Below are 21,137 nucleotides of genomic sequence, written 5' to 3'. Positions count from 1 at the left end.
TGTACAACGGTGAGGCTGAAAAAATGAAAATATACACCTCCTATACAGAGGTTATACGCAACCAATTACACAACCTTTATTGGAGCTCTGTTGCCAAGATGTGAAGGTGGGACCTATAAACATGCGTATGTCATATCCTGCTTTCTTTCTTCTCCAAACAAGAAATCATTTATTTTTCTTCAAAACCAAAACATTCAACCTCAGCGGAGCTTAAAATACACAATTTCAACGAGACAATTACCGCGAGCACTGTTTATTTTAGCATTCGTTGTCTGAAAGTCCAGAAAGGTGAGGCGACAGCAGACAAGTGTTATATAGTTGGCTCGAGTTGACCGATGTTGTGGATTGTGACTCAGGTGCTCGTGTTGAAACGTCAGTTATGTCAATCAAGGCAATGAAATGTTTCCATTCTCTAAGGAGGGATCCAGAAACACTACTTAGTGTGGTTGGAAACGGAAAGCATGTTTAAAATTTGAGCCAAAACAGAAACAAGTTATCTGCTGCAGGCAGGATGCAGCTGCACAAACACACAGGATGAAGGTAACTATTCATCTGCCTCTGTTAAGTGGCACAACAGAGCTTTCATGAAGCATTAAACGGCATATTTTCTACTAGATCGTTACCTTTGGCTATGTGGGCCTTAAAGTTGAGAGCGGTCAGATCATACATGCCCTGTTTGGGCTCCGGGACTTTAGGAGGCTCCTGTTCACTCTCTGGTTCCTGGAGGACACACAACAACAACAAGCATCTTTAAATACCACCGTTATCGTGCTGTAAGAGTCACTGGTTCATAAACTTGAGGTGTTGGAACCGTGAACACAACTCACTGAAGGCTCCTCCTGGATTGACTTCAACATCCAGGTCTCCAGAGACTTCAGATCTCGGGGCCCCTGGTACTTGACTGCCTCCTGGTCTGGCTTAAACAACATCAATCTACATGTAACACACAAAAAAACCCGTTTTGAATTAAAGGAATTTTGGCATGGCAGACATTTGGTTCACACTCACAAGCTTCACAAGAAAGTGAAACTACTAACTAGTCTCATTACTACAAGCTCTAGGACCCTGTCAAAGGATGGTTATAAAGCTTCTGTCAATCATTATCCAGTGACAGCAGGTATAGCATGCAGTCTGCATCCTAGAGGATGTCATTAAGATACTGACAGAATATTAAACTTAATGCAAGCCAATGTACAACCCTCTGTCGATCAGTGATGAATAGGACTTTTTACTTTATGTTTTTTTTTTTAATCCTACATGGAAGTGCCTTTTTTTGTTAATGTAAAAAATGTGCAAAATCTGGGCAGATCTAATGCATTAATATGAATTGGTGTGAGGGTTACTTACGTGGGGTAGCCCCTAACCCCGTGGTTATTGGAGCAGAACTTGGTGTCCGGGACGCAGTCTACTTTCACCACATACACTGTAGGCTCTTCCATGTTGTTGTATTTGTCTGCCAGTTCATTCCACGCTGGCTGTAGCCTCTGGCAATGGCCGCACCTGGACACAACAAGTGGTACAAATACTGTCAGTGTACAACAAAAGATATTCTTAAAGCTTTTACATAAACATACAACTTATCTGAACTTTCAAGGGAAATGTGGAATTACATGTATTACATATGAAGGCTCAGAGTGGTGTTTATGAGGCATTTCATTCTGAAAGGTCTTCTTCTGTACTCCTTAGACCCCCTCAAGGACCTCTGACGGTCCGTGGACCACATTTTTGGAACCGCCGACATGTAACGTTATATAGCAGTCAATCAGTGCGTGCCACGTAAGCACGGCTTCCCAAACTACAACTACGAGCTGTGGTCGACTATTTCTGCACTAACTTAATAAGCATAGCACCACAAACTGTGTGCACTAGTTTAAGTTCCCACGTTCAAAGTGTGCAACTACATTGCAACGGCTAGTGAACTAACGTTACTAGCATTGTAAGCACCGAGGCCCTTGTGAAAAGTGCTACAATTGCAGTAAAGTGCAGTTTGCTAATTGTTTGGCTATGCTAGTTAGCAGCTAAGCTAAACACCGGCTGTCCAAGAGGACGGAGCTGGGTAGCAGACTAGCATGTCTGCTACCTAGCTTGTTTGCTAACTTGCCGGTTAGCTCTAATCCCACTCTATAAACCTTTTCCCTATTGTAAGGGCGGTGTAAAAAAAAAAAAAGAAGACAATGTTGTACAGGTTACTGCAATTAATGTGTTCAACGTTTTATGGAAAAAAACAAACTTGTTCACTAGCTAACTGTTCACTTACCATGGAGCGTAAAACATGACAAAGTGGGGTGCAGTGGGCACCGCCTCGTTGAACATCTCCACCGTGTACGTGTGCTTGGCATGTTCATCTTCTTCTGCATCAGAGTCGCAAAACACACTGGTAAACAGTAACGAAAAATAAATAAAACACAACATAAAGGGTGTGCAATTCAGTGCTGAGGCCATGGTGAAGCTCTCTCGGTGTCCCTGCTGGAGTGAGAAGACCGACTCTCAACGTACACGCCCCTCTGACAGCCTCCGTTTAAAGGAATGTGGACTGTGGATGGGACACATGCACATGGGGATTGAGGCAGCAGGGCATGCAAACTGGATGTTGTGTAGATCTGTGAAAGCCCGCAAGTACTTTGCAAGCGTTAGCTGGCAGGTTCAAACAAATGCCGATCTTTGAGGAAGTATGGAAGCCCATTTGGACTTTATTGTTAAAGATGTTTTGCATTATTTCTTCTGTGATGTAGGCATGCGTGCATTGTCCCATGGTTTTTATTGCTGCATGATAGACTAAAATAGTCACAAGGTATTTATTTAATGGTCCCCATGAACAATAATGTAGATGTATGTGTGTGTGAGTTTATTTTTAAAACATTTTTTGAGTTGTATTTTTTATTATAGTACAGCCAAAGATAGACAGGAAAGGAGGACAGAGAGGGGACGAAATGCAGGGGTCGGATTTGAACTTGGACTGCTGCTAAGGACACGGCCTACATTATTGCATATATAATTATTCAATTGATTTGTCAATAAAGGGTCTCATATACAGATTGTAAAGCCCTTTGATGCAAATTGGTAATTTGTGGTTTTGGGCTGTATGCATAAAATGGACTTGACATGATTTGAAATTTTTCTGCGTGTAGACAGCATCCCCATATACTGTATAATTCCATTCAAAATGTTGGATGATTCATGTGCCACATCCCTATGTTATGGGTAACCTTATGTACCCTTTTATAGACATGTCGACACCTGGTTAACAGTTTAGCATCAAAGATGATGAATATAAAGTTAACAACATTTCACTTTAAATGTTGAAGGAAGGCCAGATAAGTCCCATAGGAAGCTCAGTGAAAAAAAATGTCTTTGGGATATAATTTAGGAGACATTTGAGAGTTTGTTTACCTCTGCCAAATTGGTTGATGGTTCACTAAGTTCTGGTTGACTACACCGCTTTGGCAGGCAGTCTAAGTTTCCTTCACACCTAAGGCTGTCTCTCTAGAACAAACTGGCCACTCTTTAAATTCCTAATGGTATGAATCCAACATCCATGAAAAGATGAAATATTATGAAAATAGACCCAGGATTAAGAGAACAATTTAGCGTTTTGCCTAAACTATAAATACATTGGCACAACAGCTCAGGTGTCACATCACCGCCGGTTCAGATGACAGACGGACTGTTGGTTTTCTACACCGATGGTCAGATATGAGTCAGAGTTGCCTCCTCAACGATGGAAACGATGCTTGAGAGTGAGCACATTTTAAGACAAATATAATTAATCCAATTTATTGCGCTGGATAAATAGTGCCTCTCGTGGGGGCTGTAGCCTTGCGTAATGGCGACAGTGCACATAAATCATACATCTATTCCCACAACGATGTTTGTGTGTGTGTGTCTGTTCCCTGCTGGCTTCACGGATTGACAGTTCTTTGGCAAGTCCTCCATTTCACTTTTTAACACAGTCATGATTTCATGAAACCAAATGGAGACAACCTTCATATGTACAGTATTTCCCTTTAATCATTCCCCTTTTTTCCTTTCATCCGGACAACAGGAAGAGTGGGATGAGGAGAGGAGGAGGTTACAGCATGGAAACAGACAGAGCTGTCGCCCAGAGCACACTATGGTGTATGACACTACTCCAGACGATTGCATCTCTTTCATAAAACCAGGTTTTCTTGAATGTTTATACGCTAGAAGTGGGTGAAAATTATTCCACCATGCACGGTCAGTGTCTGAAGTTTGAAATATATGTGTTACAGGCTGAGGTGTTTATGAAGTTCTCTGTGTGTAGAGCGTTTCGGTACTTTTGAGGCCACTTGCCTCAGGACATTGTCCTGCTGTCCCCTTTACAACCATTGAAATTCCACTGTTAAACATGCACACATACACACACACACACACACACACACACACACATACACACACATTGTATTCTGTCCACAGAGTACAAACAGACGATCTTTAACCTTTGGCTGTAAAAGCTCAAACATGGGAGAACTTGAAATGTCTTCCCTTTTGGCCGTGACCCCCACATGCCAGGAGCAAGCTATGAAAAAACAACAGATAAATCAAAAGGATCAGAAGCCTGCAGAAACCTTAATGCTTTTTGAATTGCGCATTGGGACCAGAACAGATTTTTTTTAGGCCACCCAATCATAGCTGTACACATAAGAAACACATCAATTTGTTTCCAATGCGTGTGGGCCTGAAGACTCATTTTGTGATAGCCAAAGGAATAGTTTGACATTTTGGGACATTTGCTCATCTCTTGCCAAGAGTTAGATGAGAATATTGATACCACAACCGGTTAGCTTAGCTTAGCATAAAGACTGGAGAAGGGGGTAAACACTAACTAACACATTTATCTTGTTTATTTAATCAGTTTGAAATATTTCCAAGAGATTCGCAAAATGTCTATTTAAAAAAAAAAAAAAGAAGCTCAACACTCGTATATGCCACTGAGTGAAAGAACACGCTGAGTTCTTGAACTTTCCATTTCACATCAAGGGTATTTTTGTATGAACTGTTATGACTGCTATGATCATATTCCTGCTCTGATTTAGTCCACTGTGCTGACATGAAGGTGTCAGTGGTACGAGAACTCCCACCCACTAAAGTTTATTTGAGCTATTATATCAAAAAATGGCCTTGACATCCACTCGTGACCCACGGTGCTCGCTACACTCTCACATTTCAGCCGCTGCTCACTCTGTGCAACGCAAATGCCTTCACGGTTAATTGGAGGTGAAAAATGATATATGAGATTATTTTCCTAGACTTTTGCACATGATAAATAACATCTAAACACAGGCTCAACCCTCCCATATGGGCTCTATTGTTAAAATGGCAAGCCAATAACCACACATCACTATTTAATCTCAACATGTCATATAGCTGTGGTAAATATGACCAAGTTGCTGCTGACACATTTTACATTTCATGTGGTGAAGTGGGGGCTGCATAGTTGTGGGTGTCTACTGGTTACCCATTGTTGATGACCAGGCATGTTGCCAGTCCAGTCCGTTGTGTAATAGGAAAAAGAAAGATTAATGGACCCTGGGGACCCTTGGACATTCTGTTTATTTTCTTAATTGCCTGAAGTCAGTGGCTGAGAGTGCAAGAGTCGACAGGTGGCAAACGGGGTGAAAGTGAGAACTGAGAATAACAGAGAATAACAGAGAAGAGCAGTGTGTGTGTGTGAATGTGTTAAAACAGTCCGTTAGAAATTGTTCTAGGCCACTAACTTCAGAGAGTGAGCAATAACTATAGGCAGGGTGCTCAGACTTTTTTCATGAAGTGTCTCTGACTCTTTGGACTACTATATAAGTACATTATTCTGAATTAAAAAGTGCTCCAATCAGAGCAAAATACATGTACACTGTATATACATGCAGGCTGGTCAGGTACAGGATATTTGATTGTCTATATCAGGGGTCAGCTACTTTTTTCATAAGAAGTGGCAGTTTCTTGTTAATCAGTGCGCCCGATCAACATTAGTTTAGTTTAGGTTAACATTAAGTTAATTTATGACACAACATCCAAGTTTAAATCGCCAATGGATTTGAAATTGTGTTCCATCCATATAGGCAATGTGCATAGCGACATTTAAAAATCCCACAATCAGGGCCTTGTAATTATATATGAGAGCACAATACAAGCAGGCTGACATCTTTATAACATCATCCACATCTGAGTTGTAATCATTAGGCCTACCAAACTTCAACCAAGGTTGTCCACACCTGGTCTAGATTATTATGGACTTTGTTTAATCCATAAAAAAACAGTGTAGAAACAACACATTGTGGTGTTTCAGGAGGACTTGCAAAATGACATTTTAAATTGCCAGATATGTGTAATTTATGGTGCATTTCAAAATGATTTGTGCCTCGTTGTTAACTACCATACATATTTTTGTCTGAAAGAAGACCCCATGTTGGTCCACCAGAAGGTTAAGTTCTTCGCCAGTCTATGTTAATTAGAGCTTTAGAGGTGCTGATTGGCACATTAAAAGTACTTGAACAGAGCAAGGGTGGTTGTTTTTAAGTCACAGATATGAGAGTGGTACCGATCTTCAAACATGACCCTCGGCACCAAGATAAATTAATATATTTCCGAAAATGTCGCACTATTGCTTTGAATTTCTATGCACTCTCACATTACTGCCAGAGGTGAACTTAAAAAATGTTCATGAAGTAATTTGAACTCAATCATCATAAAAATGTCAATGAATCGCAGAAACCCTCCTCTTTAACAGCTGTACACTGAATCTCACAAACAGTATCTATTTCTGCTTTTTCGGCACTGCCAATGAACACACTGAGAAAACCGTTAAAGAGAAGACTTTCTGGAACATTTCAGCGGCTATTTCTGACCAAATCTAATTCTGTCATGTGGGACATTTGGGAATTACCTTGTTGGACACTCTTTCTGCTGCTTTCAGCGCAGTCGTCCCACAGATGGACATCATGCAATCCAAAGCCAGACGTGTTTCCATTTCGGAACACCGAGACTCATGGCAGTATCATATCCGGGACACAGGATGTGACCAATGGAGGGGAACCAATGTCATTTGCAGACAGCTTACTAGAGCCGCTGCAGCAGGCACCTGTGCTGGGAAAAGACAGTGAGGAAAGGGCTCTCCCACATGATTGGAACAATCCCAGAAACTCGGAAAGCCCCTTGTCGTTTCATCTGGGCGGCTAATAGACAGCGAGGATAAAAAGAGAAATAAAGAGGATGATGGAAATGGAAAGTGAAAGAAAGAAAGAAAGAAAGAAAGAAAAAGCTAAATAATAATAGTAATAGTAGGAGTGGGATAGAGAGAGAAATCAGATATATAAAGGAAGAGAAGACATTATTATGGTGGTTGTGGATTACCATGACAACCCCCGCTGTATCCCAAGTGTTTTTATGTTCTACTGCTCTCTGCTGGATCCATGCGGATGACTAAAGCCGTGCCAAGTCTCCGGAGGTATCAACAGTATTGGAATTACCATCATTTTCCACAAGGTTCTGTGTGCTTACAGGGTCAGCGGCTTTCCCACTGCTGGAAACTACCACTGCAGTAAACAGGTTGGATATTGACAGGTGCTACTGGAAATCAAACGTTGTTTGAGGAAAAAAAACATGATCCTGCAAAAATGACCTTTGGCTTCAGTCGTCATGAATTTGAATCAACAACATGAATGGCCACAAAATGTTTTAAAAAGTGTAAGTTTTGGCAAAGGATCAATCATTTCATATTGGGGGGTATTTTGCTGAAAGAGCAGCAAGAGGTCTACGTGGATTACAGGGCCTGGCATTCAATGGTTATGATATATAGGTCTATTTGTAAAAAACACATTCATTCATTCACTGAGAAAGCTTGCGTGCTGCTGCTTAAAGAGCCGCTAGCATGGCTGTAGACTCTGTACAGATTTGACCTGCAGATCTTATTCCTTATTGAGGTTTTCTGGAAGAGAATGATCCCTCTGCAGGCTCACCTACGGAAAACAACTTTTACTTCCTCTAGGTGGTCAACTTTGATCGCAACGTGTGAATGAAGTTCCAATGACATGTTGAGGAATAAAGATTGATTGAAGAAGTCCTCCTTTTTTATGCCTGGGTGACCAGATGGTGCCTCTCGCACCAACAGAGTTTCTTCGGCATGCTGTAGAGTGTCATAAAGATGCAAACACACTGGCTTTCTGACCCTATATACATACAGCTAATGGTGCCTGTCACTGCTCCCCATAAAGCTGTAAGCAGCCTTGTCATGAGACTCACTCCACCACTTGTCATTTCCAGTCTTGTCTATGTCGACAAGTGTCTTTAAAATAATAGACGTGGCAAAGCATTGACATTTTGTTGAACATTGAGGTGAGACACACCAGGTGGTGACAGGCACATCGACTTGGACTCTGCATCTCACTTCTTGGTAGAGCCGTCATTGTAAAAGCCCCACTTCCTGCTGGTAAAGCAATCAGGATATATACGGGCCAGATTGTGAGGGGGTTGAGGTGGGGCAGAGAGTGGGAGAACAAGGTAGAGAACAAAGAGTGGGAGAAAAGAGGAGAAAAGAAGACCTGGACTCATGGACATGTTTCCAGATTGCAGGCCAGCCACTATACTCTATCACCATGATCATTGGTGCCTCAGTGGGAACGTTTTTAGCTGTCCTGAATATCATAATGTTTGAATGAGTCGTTGTAATTTGGGGTCTTTGGAACTGAACATATTAAAGGAATTATACATGGTTGGATGTTTAGCGTGTTCGAGATGTTCTTTAAAATCCTGTTTTAAAAATGGTGTGTTAATCTATCCCCTTAGCCTTATTAAACGTTATATGCTACACAAATTAATATTGTGGTAAAAATAATATCAGAGATCCCCTTGAAGCCCACACATTGGAACGCATGCATACTGCTCGCTAAAGTGTCCTTGAGCAAGACATATACCGGTGCCATGGTTGCCGCTTTGCAGCCAGGCCCAGCCTCTGAAATAGAAAACTGAATTTCCCAACAAAGATCAATCGAGGATGACATACTGTTTGTGTCCAAGAAAACCCAATGTCATGCGTCTAGATGTCCTTCACAACTTACAAATCACGTTGCGGCCATGTGGACTATAGCTACAAGGAGAGTAGGGTTCTAAAGGGATGTTTCAGGAGACAGTATTTCATGTGGGCCGAACCGTAAATGTCATCAACAACCAATGAGGCTTCACTTTGCCTGAGCAAAGGACGTACGCACAGACTGTCCATGGTTTTATTCTTTTTGGACAAACGATGCAAGACACGTTACGAGTGCCGCAGTACCTGCCGTCATTGCGTCAAGGTTTGTTTTTATTTTCCTGTAGAAATTACAGATGCTGTCACCCGCTTACTGGTACTCCCGTTTGCTCTCATGGAAAATGTAAAAAGGGGCCCAGCCTCAGGCTGACATTGCCAGTGAGAGGTGGCCAAGTCACAAAACAGATGTTTACTGTTTTTCTAAGGATGATTTGTTCTCTGCTCCGTATTGACTCAAGGTCCAACCACAACCTTTACCAGCGCTGCATTCGAGTGGGCAGAAAAGTGCACAATGCTTGAATCAGGTGTTTGCGATTTATTGTAAATGTCTCTTATTGTATGCATGCTCCATCAGTCCGTGGGTACTTTAAGTGAGTTTATGATTCTGACAGGTGTCTGGATTTCTCCACTCTTGAACAGATGTGCAATAAAATGATCGGATGGATCGCACATAGAAAGTTGTGTGCGCTCTCCTGGATGTGTCACCCTGTGTAGGCAGTGAGTAAGAACGAGTTTAAGGAAGCCTTTGAGTGTTTCTCTGTGTGTGTGTGTGTGTGTGTGTGTGTGTGTCAGAGCAGGCTGCACCTCTGAGCGTCTGCAGAGTCAGTCATGGGCCCGGTAAAGGTCCCTCCACAGAAGCCATTAAGCAGTTTGTCTGCTGGAATAAAGTGTTTGACTTGGCTGCAGGGCAGCAGCAGGTGCTGGGAGGATCGGCCTGGAGCTGCTGCTCACCGCCTGCTTTGATCTGCAGGCCAGGGACCAGTCTTCCCTTCTCTGTGTCTTTCCCTCCCATCCCATCTTTTACTTCCTTTTTCCATGTCTGTGTTCCTCTCTTTCTCCCTCTCATCTCCCGTTGTCATTACTTTCATTTGATTGGTCTGACTCTCCTTTTTAGGGGCTCTTCTGCTTTATCTTTCTTGAATTTCCTTTTTTAGGTTTTCTATCCTCAGATCTCTTTTTCTCCTACTCTCCTTTTGTTAGTCTCCCGCCTCACTCGTTGCACACATCTGCTGGAGACCATCACGACACAACAAGAGCAATGGGTGCAAGTTTAAATGTATGCATTTAATGGATCATTGAAAGAGACGGAGCAAAGTCACAAACAAGGAAAGTGGATACTAGGTGTAAAACTGTCTTTCCTCACTTTTAAAATAAATTCTTCAACATTTGTCTTCAACAATGTGTTTATTGGCTTTCTTGCTGAGAGTTAGATGAGAAGATCAATACCACTCCAGCAGCCCTTTAGCTTAGCTTAGCATAGAGACGGGAGGTAAATGGGAAAAAGCTAGCCTGGCTCCATCTGTAAGCATCAAACAAAAACTACCAGCACCTCTGAAGCTCACTAACAGCTCAGCTAAACTGCTGCTGGCTTTAGCTTCACTTTTTTCACTTTCTCTTAGCTAGTTCAAAATCCAGACAGTTTCGACATATCTGTTTGGGATTCTGCATTATCTGCTGAATGACAGACAAAGTCATGTCGAGCTCTAACAAGATGTCATGACATCCCGTGCTTACCCATTGGCATACAGTAGGTGAGTCATAATTTTAGGTCTGTACTCCCTTCCTCTGTGTCTTTCTCCCGCGGCCTCAAGGTAAAGCCATTACGCTTGAAACGAAGCAGCAGCAGTAGCAAAAGCAGCAGCCCACTTGGGTTTCGGAGAGACAGGGGAGAAAAGCAAAAAAGCGAAGCCCGGGGCCTTTCCCGGGGCCTCTGAAGGAGAGTTGCCTTTATTGAAGGAGCCCACTCCCATGCATTCCTCTGCCAAGAGCCAGGGCCTCCCTGGAGAAAGCCAGGATCAGAGGCTGACTCGCATTCAGGGGGGGTTCACGGGCCGCTCCAAACACACACTGATGCAGAAATCACATCCACACAGAGGCAAAACACGCATGCATCTTGTTCCCCCCCCCGTCTCCCGTCTGCCTCATTGTTCTGTCAGTCAGGATGGTTTTAAGCTGCGAGCCACAGCAGGGATTCTCTCTTTCCTGAATGGGTAACACACACACGCAGGCTTGTAAAGAACAACTGATTGATTTATTGGGTTTTAGGGGCTGAGGTAGGTGGGATATTAGATGCTCCTTGGGAGATCTCATCGTGAGATCATTTAGTGAGAGCAAAGGGCTTGCTCTGACAACAACAGGGGAGAAATTCCACTGTCTTTTTTTTTTTTTAAGGACCATTATGCTTAGTTACCTTTGTGAAGTGTTGGCTACTTTGGGAGCTTATCTTTTTCTATTATTCAGTTTAGCCTCCGAAAAATGTTCAGGGATAATCCTGTTTTTAAGATGCCTATCGTTTATGATGAGGTACGGGGGCGTCCAAAAAGCTTCCGTCTATACCGGAAGAAAGGAGAATCCTACAGTCACTGTTATTTACAGACAATTCACACTTTCTTTGTGTAGTTTTATGACTAACAATTATTTTGAGTAATTATATCTTAACTATCTTGAAAGTCACACATTTTGTCTGGAAAATGTATTTGATTATTTCTTGGGATTAACTTCCATTTATAAGATAAGTAAGACATCAGTAAAACATTGTGTCATCCTCTCCAAATCTGGAAACCACCTGTTCACTGAGAGTGGTGTCTGATTTTATTGACTTTTTACACTTTTACAGCTGTATCAGTTTTATTTTATAATCATCCTAACGTTGCAGAAACTGAAAAAAATCCTTTGAAAAGCCCTGCGGGTATAGCTGAACAACATTGTTCAACAACATAACTCATGAACAACATACTTGGGATTTTTAAGCATTTCATTTTTAATTATCAGACATTGCCTCTTAATACACTGCCTAGCATCTCTGTTACTTCAATCACCATGGCTTTGAATCATCCTTTATATTGCATTGCTTTCCCCTCTCTGTTCCATGACTTAGCTCCATAAACCAATACCCAGATAATGAGTAGTGAATAACTGATCAAAAAGCCTCAGAGCAAATGGTTTTCTCATGCCCAGTAGATTTAAATCACAACCCTTATTTCATAACAGGAACATTTCAATAGAGGAAGATGTAAATCTAGAGTGCGATGAGCTGGCAGGAGGTTCAGTAATAGAGTCAAGTCAATTGACTGAAGTGCTTGTATATTTACAATGACTATATTTGTACGACAAACTCACTAAGAATTATTGCCTGTCTTTGAAGTTTCCTTCGGCGCTACGAAGCTTTTTAGTGTCTTGCAGCTCATTGTTTTGTTTTCTGGCCAAATATTTCCCCCAGGAGTTGGTTGAGAACAAAACAGAGCTTAATACAAATGATAGAAACGTACCTTAATATTGAACGGCTCCAAATGAAAACTAACGTGTCATATATGGTGAGGTAAGGGTGATAATATGTCAGTGTTGGGTTTACATTGTTTCTGCTGCCCACAAGTGGCCAGAAATGAATTCTTGCAGGATTTACAACCTTTCGGTTGATGTTAACGTTTTGTTTTTTGAAAGTAAAAAGAGTAAATTTTCTCTCTGCTATATGAAATTCTGTTTCAATAGTTATAGGGTTCAGAATCATTGAAACAGCAACAGTCAAAGGGAGATAACATCTTAAAAAATACCTCAGAAAACAGAGAAAATCAAAGCCATTGAGAAGGTATGTGGCTGGCAGTGGAGCCAGACATTCCTCTACGGTTCAGGGATCTAGACGACAACAGCCTTGTTGCTGCTGGTGGCCGTTTGGCCGATGACAGGCAGTTTTCCGCGTCCTCTCATGGCTATTGTTTGCCCCGTGATTGTCCGAGGAAGGTGTTTGTTGTTGCTGGACTCTTACCTGTGTTTCTTGGACCTGGCGGGAACACCGAGCTGTTGCATTAGCGAGGCTGTCTGATGAAACTGAACAGACGCAAAAAAACATCACGCTCAGTTCAGCTAATTAGGCTCTTTATTGCACAAAAGACGGAATGTGTGTCTTTCAAAGAGAGATAATCTGACCAATACATCTGGTTAATAAACTGGCTGTGTTCACTGTACAGAATAAAAACTTGACATGTTACAGTGTCAGCTTTCATCAGGGAGCATATCAGTGCTCGTTAATAAGGGAACGCTGGCATTTATAGTGAAAGGTGGGACGTTTAATTTCCATCCCTTTTCTTTCCACTGATTGCTTTTATATGCCACCCAGTGCTCATTTTCTCAGCTGCCAGAGTCTGAGACTATCCAGCATGCCTTGCAACTTTCCCTTAGAGAAATATCAATTTCTTAATTTGCTTTACTGCAGCTTTGAGAGCTCTCCTACTCTTATTTAGAAATCCACTGGGTGAACGTTTGCTATTGCCAAAGAATTCATATTGCCACCTGCTTTTCACCATCCGCCTCAAGACCCATCACCGAATCCCTGGGGTGGTTTTATGCCGCGTTATTAACTCGGAAGCGTGGTGCTTTTGTTCATTGGCATTTTCATTTTGGACCCCTTAGTAATTGAGTAACAGGGGCCCCATCATGTAGCACAAAAGAAAAAGAGGGAGCACGCAGAGGCAGGGAAATTCTCATAAGCTGTGAGGAAGGCGGGGGTGAACGAATACCTCCTCGCTTTTCTATTGTTCCAACACACACAAAAAAAGTGAAATTGTGTTGCTGTTAGACCTGCTTTTTCTCATCAGTCGACTGAAACGAAAGGTGACCCCGAAACAAAGAGAAAATATTTAGTAAGGCCAATTTGCTGTCAGCTTTGGAGAACCTGTAGCGGTCCTCCGAGGTTGTGTGTATTTTATTTGTTTTTTCAAGGAAATTCAACCTCCGCTACTATTTGATTAATTTTCAAACAGTACAGCACTAAAAGGAGAGGGAATAGACATTCAAACATCAAGCCAACACAAGTGTGCTCAAACACTGTGTTTGATCCGTCTAGCACTCGCTAAGCTCACGGGAAAGAACCATGGATGGAATTGGGTTCATATACAGACAGTGGAGATATTATCATGAACACAGTACGGCATCCTGCAATGACAATGACCTGAATGTTTATGAAGTTTTAAGCTTACAATATCCAGTATTTCCTGTCAGAAAGCTGAGGATTCAACACGTTAAATCTGGAGGCCAAAGTTTGTGGTAAAGTGTTCCTAAGTTGAATCGGCACGTAATAATATATCCTGATTTGAGGGCTTTCTTACCCTGTGGGTGGGTTGCTGAGAGCTAAGGAAAGCACACCTCACATAGTTCATATGCATGCGATTAGTGTCAAATATAGTTTCATTGACATCTTGAGATTTGGTCACTCTTACAAGCAGATGTTGGGAGGGCTGAAGAATGTGCTGAGTAGCGTTGTGGGTTGATCAAACTGAAACTGTCACGCGAGCTGAGCTTCAACCGCTCTCTGTAGCATTGAACGGCTAAAACCAGATCCTGTTGTTCAGCAAACGTCTTCATCATCATACGTAACCTGCGCAGTTCATCCGCAGTCACACATTTCATCTTTTCCAGTGGATGTGGAAAGCACTTCGTCAGACAGGGCATCAGATTGCATAAACCAACACAAGCCCTTATCTCCGTGCGTTGCCCACTGGAGCTCCAGCTGGGTGCTGCTGCTTCCTTTACCATTTGTGTTGGCACAGGGAGCGGCAGCTCAGTGGCCCGAGAGCACTGCTCTCGCTTCAAAACAGGAAGAGCACACTGCTCTCTTGATGCACACTGGAGACAAAAAAAACACACCAGCAAAAGGTCCAGAGACTTGAGGCAGCCGGCTGAGGAGGATGATAAGAGGAGATTTCAGCCAGTGCCCAACTGCACGCGGAGTCGTCTTACGGGTCGGGGTATAGGGAAAGTTTCTGTGTCAGCAGCCTGAGTACACGGGACGCCGGATAGTTTCCTCTCAGTGTTTGACGGATAACTATCAAGATGGACCAGATTCTCTATGAAAGTCTAAGACAACGTGTAACATTTCCTGTTCTACGCCACTAAATAGGGCACCGATTGTTGTCGTTGATCAGAACCAGTCGCTCAACAAATACTTTACTAGGCGCAGAGATTTCTGGCTTTACATACTTTTCAGCCTGCACTTCAACTTAGAACCCGAATTCCTATGAATGTCGAAACCTGTTGTTGTTGCAATCCCTCGGCCACAAAGAGATGATCTAAATCCCAGATTGCTTAATGTCAATTCGGTTTGGCAAAGCGCGTGTTATTATTGACCGCAGTGGTCTTGTAGCGCAATTCAAGACGGTGGAAGGTTACTCTGACCTGAACAGAGAAAAATGACGAAACTTGTGTCCATGTTTGATTCCTGGAAGTACCTATTTTATGTGTTGTTTTGGATTTATTGACTTTTCCTAAATCTGGCTTTCCACAGCAATATCAAATCTCATTCTAGAAGATATAAATCCTGCACTTATCAGGCCCAACAAGAACTCACTTTAAGCTCATGACTCTACTCATGAATAGCTCACACTCATATGACTTTAATGGTGACCTTTCATGTACTCAGGACTGTTTTCCTTCTTTCCAACCAAACCAAAAAAGCAAACAGGGGCAGATGAAAAGGTGCCTTGCTGGCGCGGGTGGGCCACGTTTCCGTATTGTCGCTCCTCGTTAGCCGATGATGGCCCGTCTCCGACTCGGGACAGCTGCAGTCACCGAGGCGGAGGAAAGGCATGCACGCAAACACACACACACATCTGCTGGCACGTCCGTGCCCTCTCTGATCTCTGACGCCAGCCATCACCGACTCTCACACACATGTAGAGACACAGACACGGGCAGAGCAGGGTTTTGCATGAGAGCAGGACCGGGGGCAGGTCACTGCCAGCCAAATGGAAAAAAAGCTGCAGCTTCTGTGAAAGGGGATACAGAACCGAGTTCGCTTCAGCTGAGTTGCCACACAGTGGAGGGACTCATCTGCTGGCTTGTTTTCTTTTATTCTTATTTTTCTTATAGAGACTGTTTTACTTACGATGGACGAGGCGAAGTCCAAACCTGCTTCTTCAGATGAGACAGTCGACAGCTGAGGTGGCAGTTTAAAGGAATGTGTGGTTGTGGAAAGGGGGGGGGATGCAAAATATTTGCTCTATTACGTTGTTTGAGATGAAGTCTGTTCTCAGCCATGCCAGGAATGTGCCCATTGTGTGCCCGCCCATCCATTAACCTGTTTAAGAATCCACTATTGTCTGGAGCCAAAACAAAACACTTCATTAAAAGTGCAGCGACCTCATCAACCTCAGAGGGTCTCCGCGTAGGGACAAGACCCACACTGACGATTTCATGTAACAACTTCTCCATGTGTTATGCTTTATAACTGATAAATACTTAAATGGTAAGCATTTCCACTGTAGCATATGCCTCTGTGTGCAATTAATATGATAAACGGAGACGCAAAAAGTAAACTAACACCTTGATTGTGTTTATTAATCTTTTTTTCTTTACGTAAACATGACCACAAAAAAAAAAAGAAAATGTAAACCAGAGAGTCAAAATCTGATTTATGCTTTTATTTTTCTGTTTGAACGGAATATAAATATTGGATTTGTGACTTATTCAAATCAGATTTGAGGTGGCAAAGCAAACAAAAAACAGCTGCTGCAGATCAATCATTATTGGTCTCAGCAAAGGCCTTTTTATAATGAACGTTACTTCATAGACAGTTGGTTTACTTGAAGTTAATGTCAGAGGTCAAATGCTCCAAACACGGGGGAGCTGGTGAGGGATGACTTGTCCTGGAAACGGTTTTGTTTGAGCTCGTTTCTACAACACTTGACTTGTGCTTTAAACACACCTGCTCATTCTAACATTTAACGATCTGGCTTCCAGTGCTTCGAATATCTCGCCATGGTGCCAAACTCCAGGTTTGCAAATTTATCATCAGCACCCTTCAGGGAGGCATCCATTAAAATCTTGAAATGTTGAAAACTTCACGGCCAAGGAACAATCAAACGATTGCTTGTTTAAAAAAAATAAAATAAAAAAAAAGACATATTCCAGGCCTTCTAGGTTACCGTGAAAATTCCATGTGCTAAAGACAGAAACATGTAAGTTTGATGGCCTGTGAAATTCCACGTTGTTAATCACACTTTAATATTTACGATTTTGGAAAATGTTGAGTCTTGTGCAAAAAACCTACGACGAAGTTCATCAGTCAAAGCCGCTTGCTTTGTTTTGCACGTGCAGAACAGACGTCCGTGTCCGCGGCGAGCACACGCGTGGAGTAAGAGAGGTTTGTTCACTCACACCATCACTGATTAGAGGGGTGAAAACTTGGTCAAGTCCTTCTTCTTTTCGCTGTACTGGGTGCTGAGTTGTCCTACAGCCTTGGCGTGCTCCTCGTCCACCTCCTCCTTTAATCTCTGCTGCTCCTTCAGAAACTCTGCCCACTCATCTTTCAAACGCTCCATGTTCCCCTGCAGCTGGGTGCTCTGGAAGGACACAAGAAGACGTTTGTCTCAAGTTTCCCCTCTTGTACTACTTCAGCTGCCACAGCCTCTTGCATTCACACACCGCACTGAAGATGCCGATAACATAAGGCCGTGTAAATGCACACAATATCATAAATGCCCGTACAGTCTGCAATCCAGTCTGTTTTTTGTTCAGGACTATGATAATGTGTCCACCTGTGCTTTAAGTCCTTTGCTTGGATTTGTTTTTACCTGATGTGCCTCTAGCTCCCTCTGCTGGACTCTCTCTGCCATGTGCTTAGCAGCCTCCACTGTGGGAGAGAAGCAAAATATATATTCTTAATATTCATAATGAACATTTTCATTTACTCTAACACAACATTGATATAATAATCTTTTAAGATTGACATTGTTTCTCCAAGTAGGTTTCTTGTGTCATCGTACCACCATAGGAATTCAGAATATCGCACATTTACATGAAACAGTGTGTTGTTGAAGGTCTTTAAATGAAAGTTTACATACATTGTGGCTGAATAGGTCTTTGTATTAGCAAAAAGGCACGATAATTTGCTTACAGTAGTGTGTAATTATAGTAATAAGCACTCATAAATAGCCATGATGCTTTATATCAAAAATAATAAAGTATTTTATAATGACTTATAAGCTCAAGTATCATCATACTTCATAACTGCTGGTCACTCACTGACTTTTTTGTTGCAGGGATCATAATGTATTATCATTCCCATTGTTGCAATACATTATAATATATTTATAATGCATTATAATCACTGTTATTATAATATGATTATGAGTGACTAAGTTGCCACTGTTTGCTTTAAGTAGAACAACACAACTTTATATGTTTTACCTTTCTTAAAGCAGACAGGGTTCACTTAATTGAAGTAATATCACTATTATAATGTATTAGAATAGTGATTATAATGCATTATAAAAAAGATTATAATGTATTACTACTACGGGAATTATTATACAATATGATCCTTGCAAAAATAAAGTCAGCTCATGATACTTGACCTTATAAGTCATTCTACAATGCTTGATGATGTGTTATGATGTCATTCACTAGTACACAGTACACAGTTTTGCCAAACATTTGTCGAAAGAAATGGCAACAAATCATAGTGTCTGATTAGATGTCAGGTCAAACATAAAATGACACAATCTTACCACAATTTACAAAGTGTGTAACTTCTATAAAGTGTGAATCTGAGAGAGGAGACTTACAACGTTTGACAACATCAGACAGCATGCCCACGAAATCTGTCGGCAGCATTTGCTCATTTGTTTCCGGGACAATCTTATTGAGGTACTCCAGCAGTCTGCTCTCCCTGTGTCCACGTTTCTCCTACACAGCAGCAGAGGAAAGCTCAGTGTTGTCACAGGCACACCACACGGAAGACTGAAAACATCTAGCACTGGCTCGCAACATATTGTTTCCATGAAAATGAGTGAGAAAAATAACAAATGAGTTGAAATCATTTCCTGGCATTGTCTGCTCAAGAACAAGAGAAAACACTGTATATTTAAAGTATATTGATCACTCCATGGAGCAGCAGAGATGTTAAACATTGAGTAACAGCAATGTTGAAGGTTAAAAGTCTAACTGATGGTAAAATGTCCAATTATCTGTCATCAGTGGCACTGAACCCTAAAGTCATCACATTTGTAAGTAATGTAGCCTAAGACACATCTGTCATGCTCATAACAAGTACCTCAAACTCTCTCACAAAGTAGCGGACCTCTGCATTGATGATTGGTCTGTGGTCCAACAGTCGCGACTGGATATCCCCAACATCTGCAGCACCAAACACAACGCACATTACATTCAGTTTAAACACAAAGGATACACAGGATACAACCTTTTTACAACATTATTATGTTTTCAAACAATACTATGACAACACCTTAATAATGTTGTGCTGATGCCTGCATGCCATAAAAAGGTATCACCTTATTGTTAATATAATGCAAACCAAGTTCTGCATCTCATTCACTATTTACATGTGTATAAAAGCTAACTAATCCTAATGTCTTTCACACTGCACTACATGATATTTTGAATAGCCTCATATGTAGCCATCTGAGATCAGAGCATTAAAGGTAAACAGTGGTGCCAAACACGCCAACATGCCCACAATAAGAATGCTTTTTTTCTGCTGTGGATTTCACTCACCTTTAGCAATCTTGTCCATTTTGACCAATTCTGCTGACACGTTGATTGTAGTAGTTAAATCAACGTGTTGTCTCCTGTGGAGCAGCTAGCTCAACCAGCTAGTAACTGCTATTCACTTGCTAGGCCTGAATGTCCCAAATGCTAAGCTAACTGGACGTTAATTGTGAAAGCGAAAGAGGTATTTGGCTGACCTAAACCACCCGTCATTAACGTAGCCTATATTTTAATTATATAGTAATACATACATGCTAGCAACATGCTAAGAAACTGCAGTGGTCTTTTGCTAATTGCAGTCACATGAACGGAAGTCAGCTGATCGCAAAGTAAATATTTACTACTACTTCCGGGTACGAAGCTGTGGGCTGAACCAAGTGGCTGGGAGAGGGGTGTCACATCCGCCCCAATAAGAGAGAGGAGAAAGGGCCTCTCGCGTACATTTTTGTCAGTACACTTAAAATTCTGTCTTCTGTAGTCTCGAGGTAAACTACAGTGACGTGCTTTTTAATCTGGACGTTTTAAAAGTCTGCAAAAGCTTGTGTGTGTGCGTGTGTTTACGTGTTAGGTTTTGCGTGAGGACAGCAGATGTCAGTCTTGCTCTATGGTGGAACAAAGTGACATCAGAACCTACTTTTTAAACTCACTTCCACACGTTACTTGTTCATTCAGAATACATCCAACAGTGCAATCATAATGTGTATATATATATATATAAATTAGATATTTTAAAATATAGACCCTACATTTAAATCATGACTTTGTGACTTAAAAACAAATAGTAGGCTATCCATTATTCTGTGTGCACTCTTTCCCCAATTGGTAAATTGAAATCATAGTACAACTTTATTATGAATAAATACATGGCAACGAATGGTCTAGTCATGGTTGACAACTCATTTACTCATGCTTTGTCAATTATAGCCATTAATAAGAATATCTTCGAGGTTGCCAGGTATCCCTGTAGCTGGTGTGTTATAGCGCTAGACTTGATGGTTTATTAGAAGGTGTGAAACCCACATGTATATATTAATTAATTTCCTACACTTACAACTGAATCATTACCAAACAACAACCAAAGGGCCTTTTTTCACAACCTGGCGAACCCAAAGGGGGGTTATTCATTTCTTGTAACTCATATATAAAGCATAAATTGATGATAATTAGTAGAAATATGATTATAATTTAATGATTTTACAGTAATTATTAAATATGATACTTACAGGCGATAAATATACCAAGACAAATGGCTTACCTCTAAATAGACACACTACAATCCCTGTATGAGTATTGACAAGGCTAAATTCCCTTTATATTGATATTCATATTTAGTAGATTAGGTATACAACATTTGCATTCATCAAGATGTCTCTATATT

General features: G+C 41.5%; 2 protein-coding genes across 2 annotated transcripts in view; both read right to left on the bottom strand.

Moving 5' to 3' along the window:
- txndc5 (thioredoxin domain containing 5) overlaps positions 1–2,512 on the bottom strand; it is an 8,691-nt gene extending 6,179 nt beyond the window's left edge. The window contains exons 1-4 of the mRNA XM_076080278.1: positions 2,258–2,512; positions 1,348–1,500; positions 828–933; positions 624–720 (exon numbers count right to left, since the gene is read on the bottom strand). Coding sequence (XP_075936393.1) covers positions 624–720; positions 828–933; positions 1,348–1,500; positions 2,258–2,442 — 541 coding nt within the window. The 5' untranslated portion in view covers positions 2,443–2,512. The remainder of the gene's footprint in view (positions 1–623; positions 721–827; positions 934–1,347; positions 1,501–2,257) is intronic.
- Positions 2,513–16,656: 14,144 nt separating this feature from the next.
- bloc1s5 (biogenesis of lysosomal organelles complex-1, subunit 5, muted) lies at positions 16,657–20,073 on the bottom strand. The gene is made up of 5 exons (XM_076080280.1): positions 19,766–20,073; positions 19,305–19,387; positions 18,817–18,937; positions 17,824–17,882; positions 16,657–17,592 (listed from the first exon to the last, which is right to left on the bottom strand). The coding sequence occupies exons 1-5, from the start codon at positions 19,782–19,784 to the stop codon at positions 17,419–17,421; spliced, it is 456 nt and encodes a 151-aa protein (XP_075936395.1). The 5' UTR covers positions 19,785–20,073; the 3' UTR covers positions 16,657–17,418.
- Positions 20,074–21,137: the final 1,064 nt, after the last annotated feature.

This window comes from Anarhichas minor, unplaced genomic scaffold, assembly GCF_050575085.1.
Source record: "Anarhichas minor isolate MPS153535 unplaced genomic scaffold, ASM5057508v1 ptg000074l, whole genome shotgun sequence".
In the NCBI taxonomy this organism is placed as follows: domain Eukaryota; kingdom Metazoa; phylum Chordata; class Actinopteri; order Perciformes; family Anarhichadidae; genus Anarhichas; species Anarhichas minor.
The sequence above is the reverse complement of the archived record's forward strand: the minus strand, read 5'-3'. Positions and strand labels throughout refer to the sequence as shown.

Coding starts and splice junctions, on each gene's coding strand:
- bloc1s5 (XM_076080280.1), bottom strand. Junction 17,883..18,816: donor GTCTGATGTTGTCAAACGTT/GTAAGTCTCCTC, acceptor TCTCTCCCACAG/TGGAGGCTGCTAAGCACATG. Junction 17,593..17,823: donor GGGAGCTAGAGGCACATCAG/GTAAAAACAAAT, acceptor GTGTCCTTCCAG/AGCACCCAGCTGCAGGGGAA.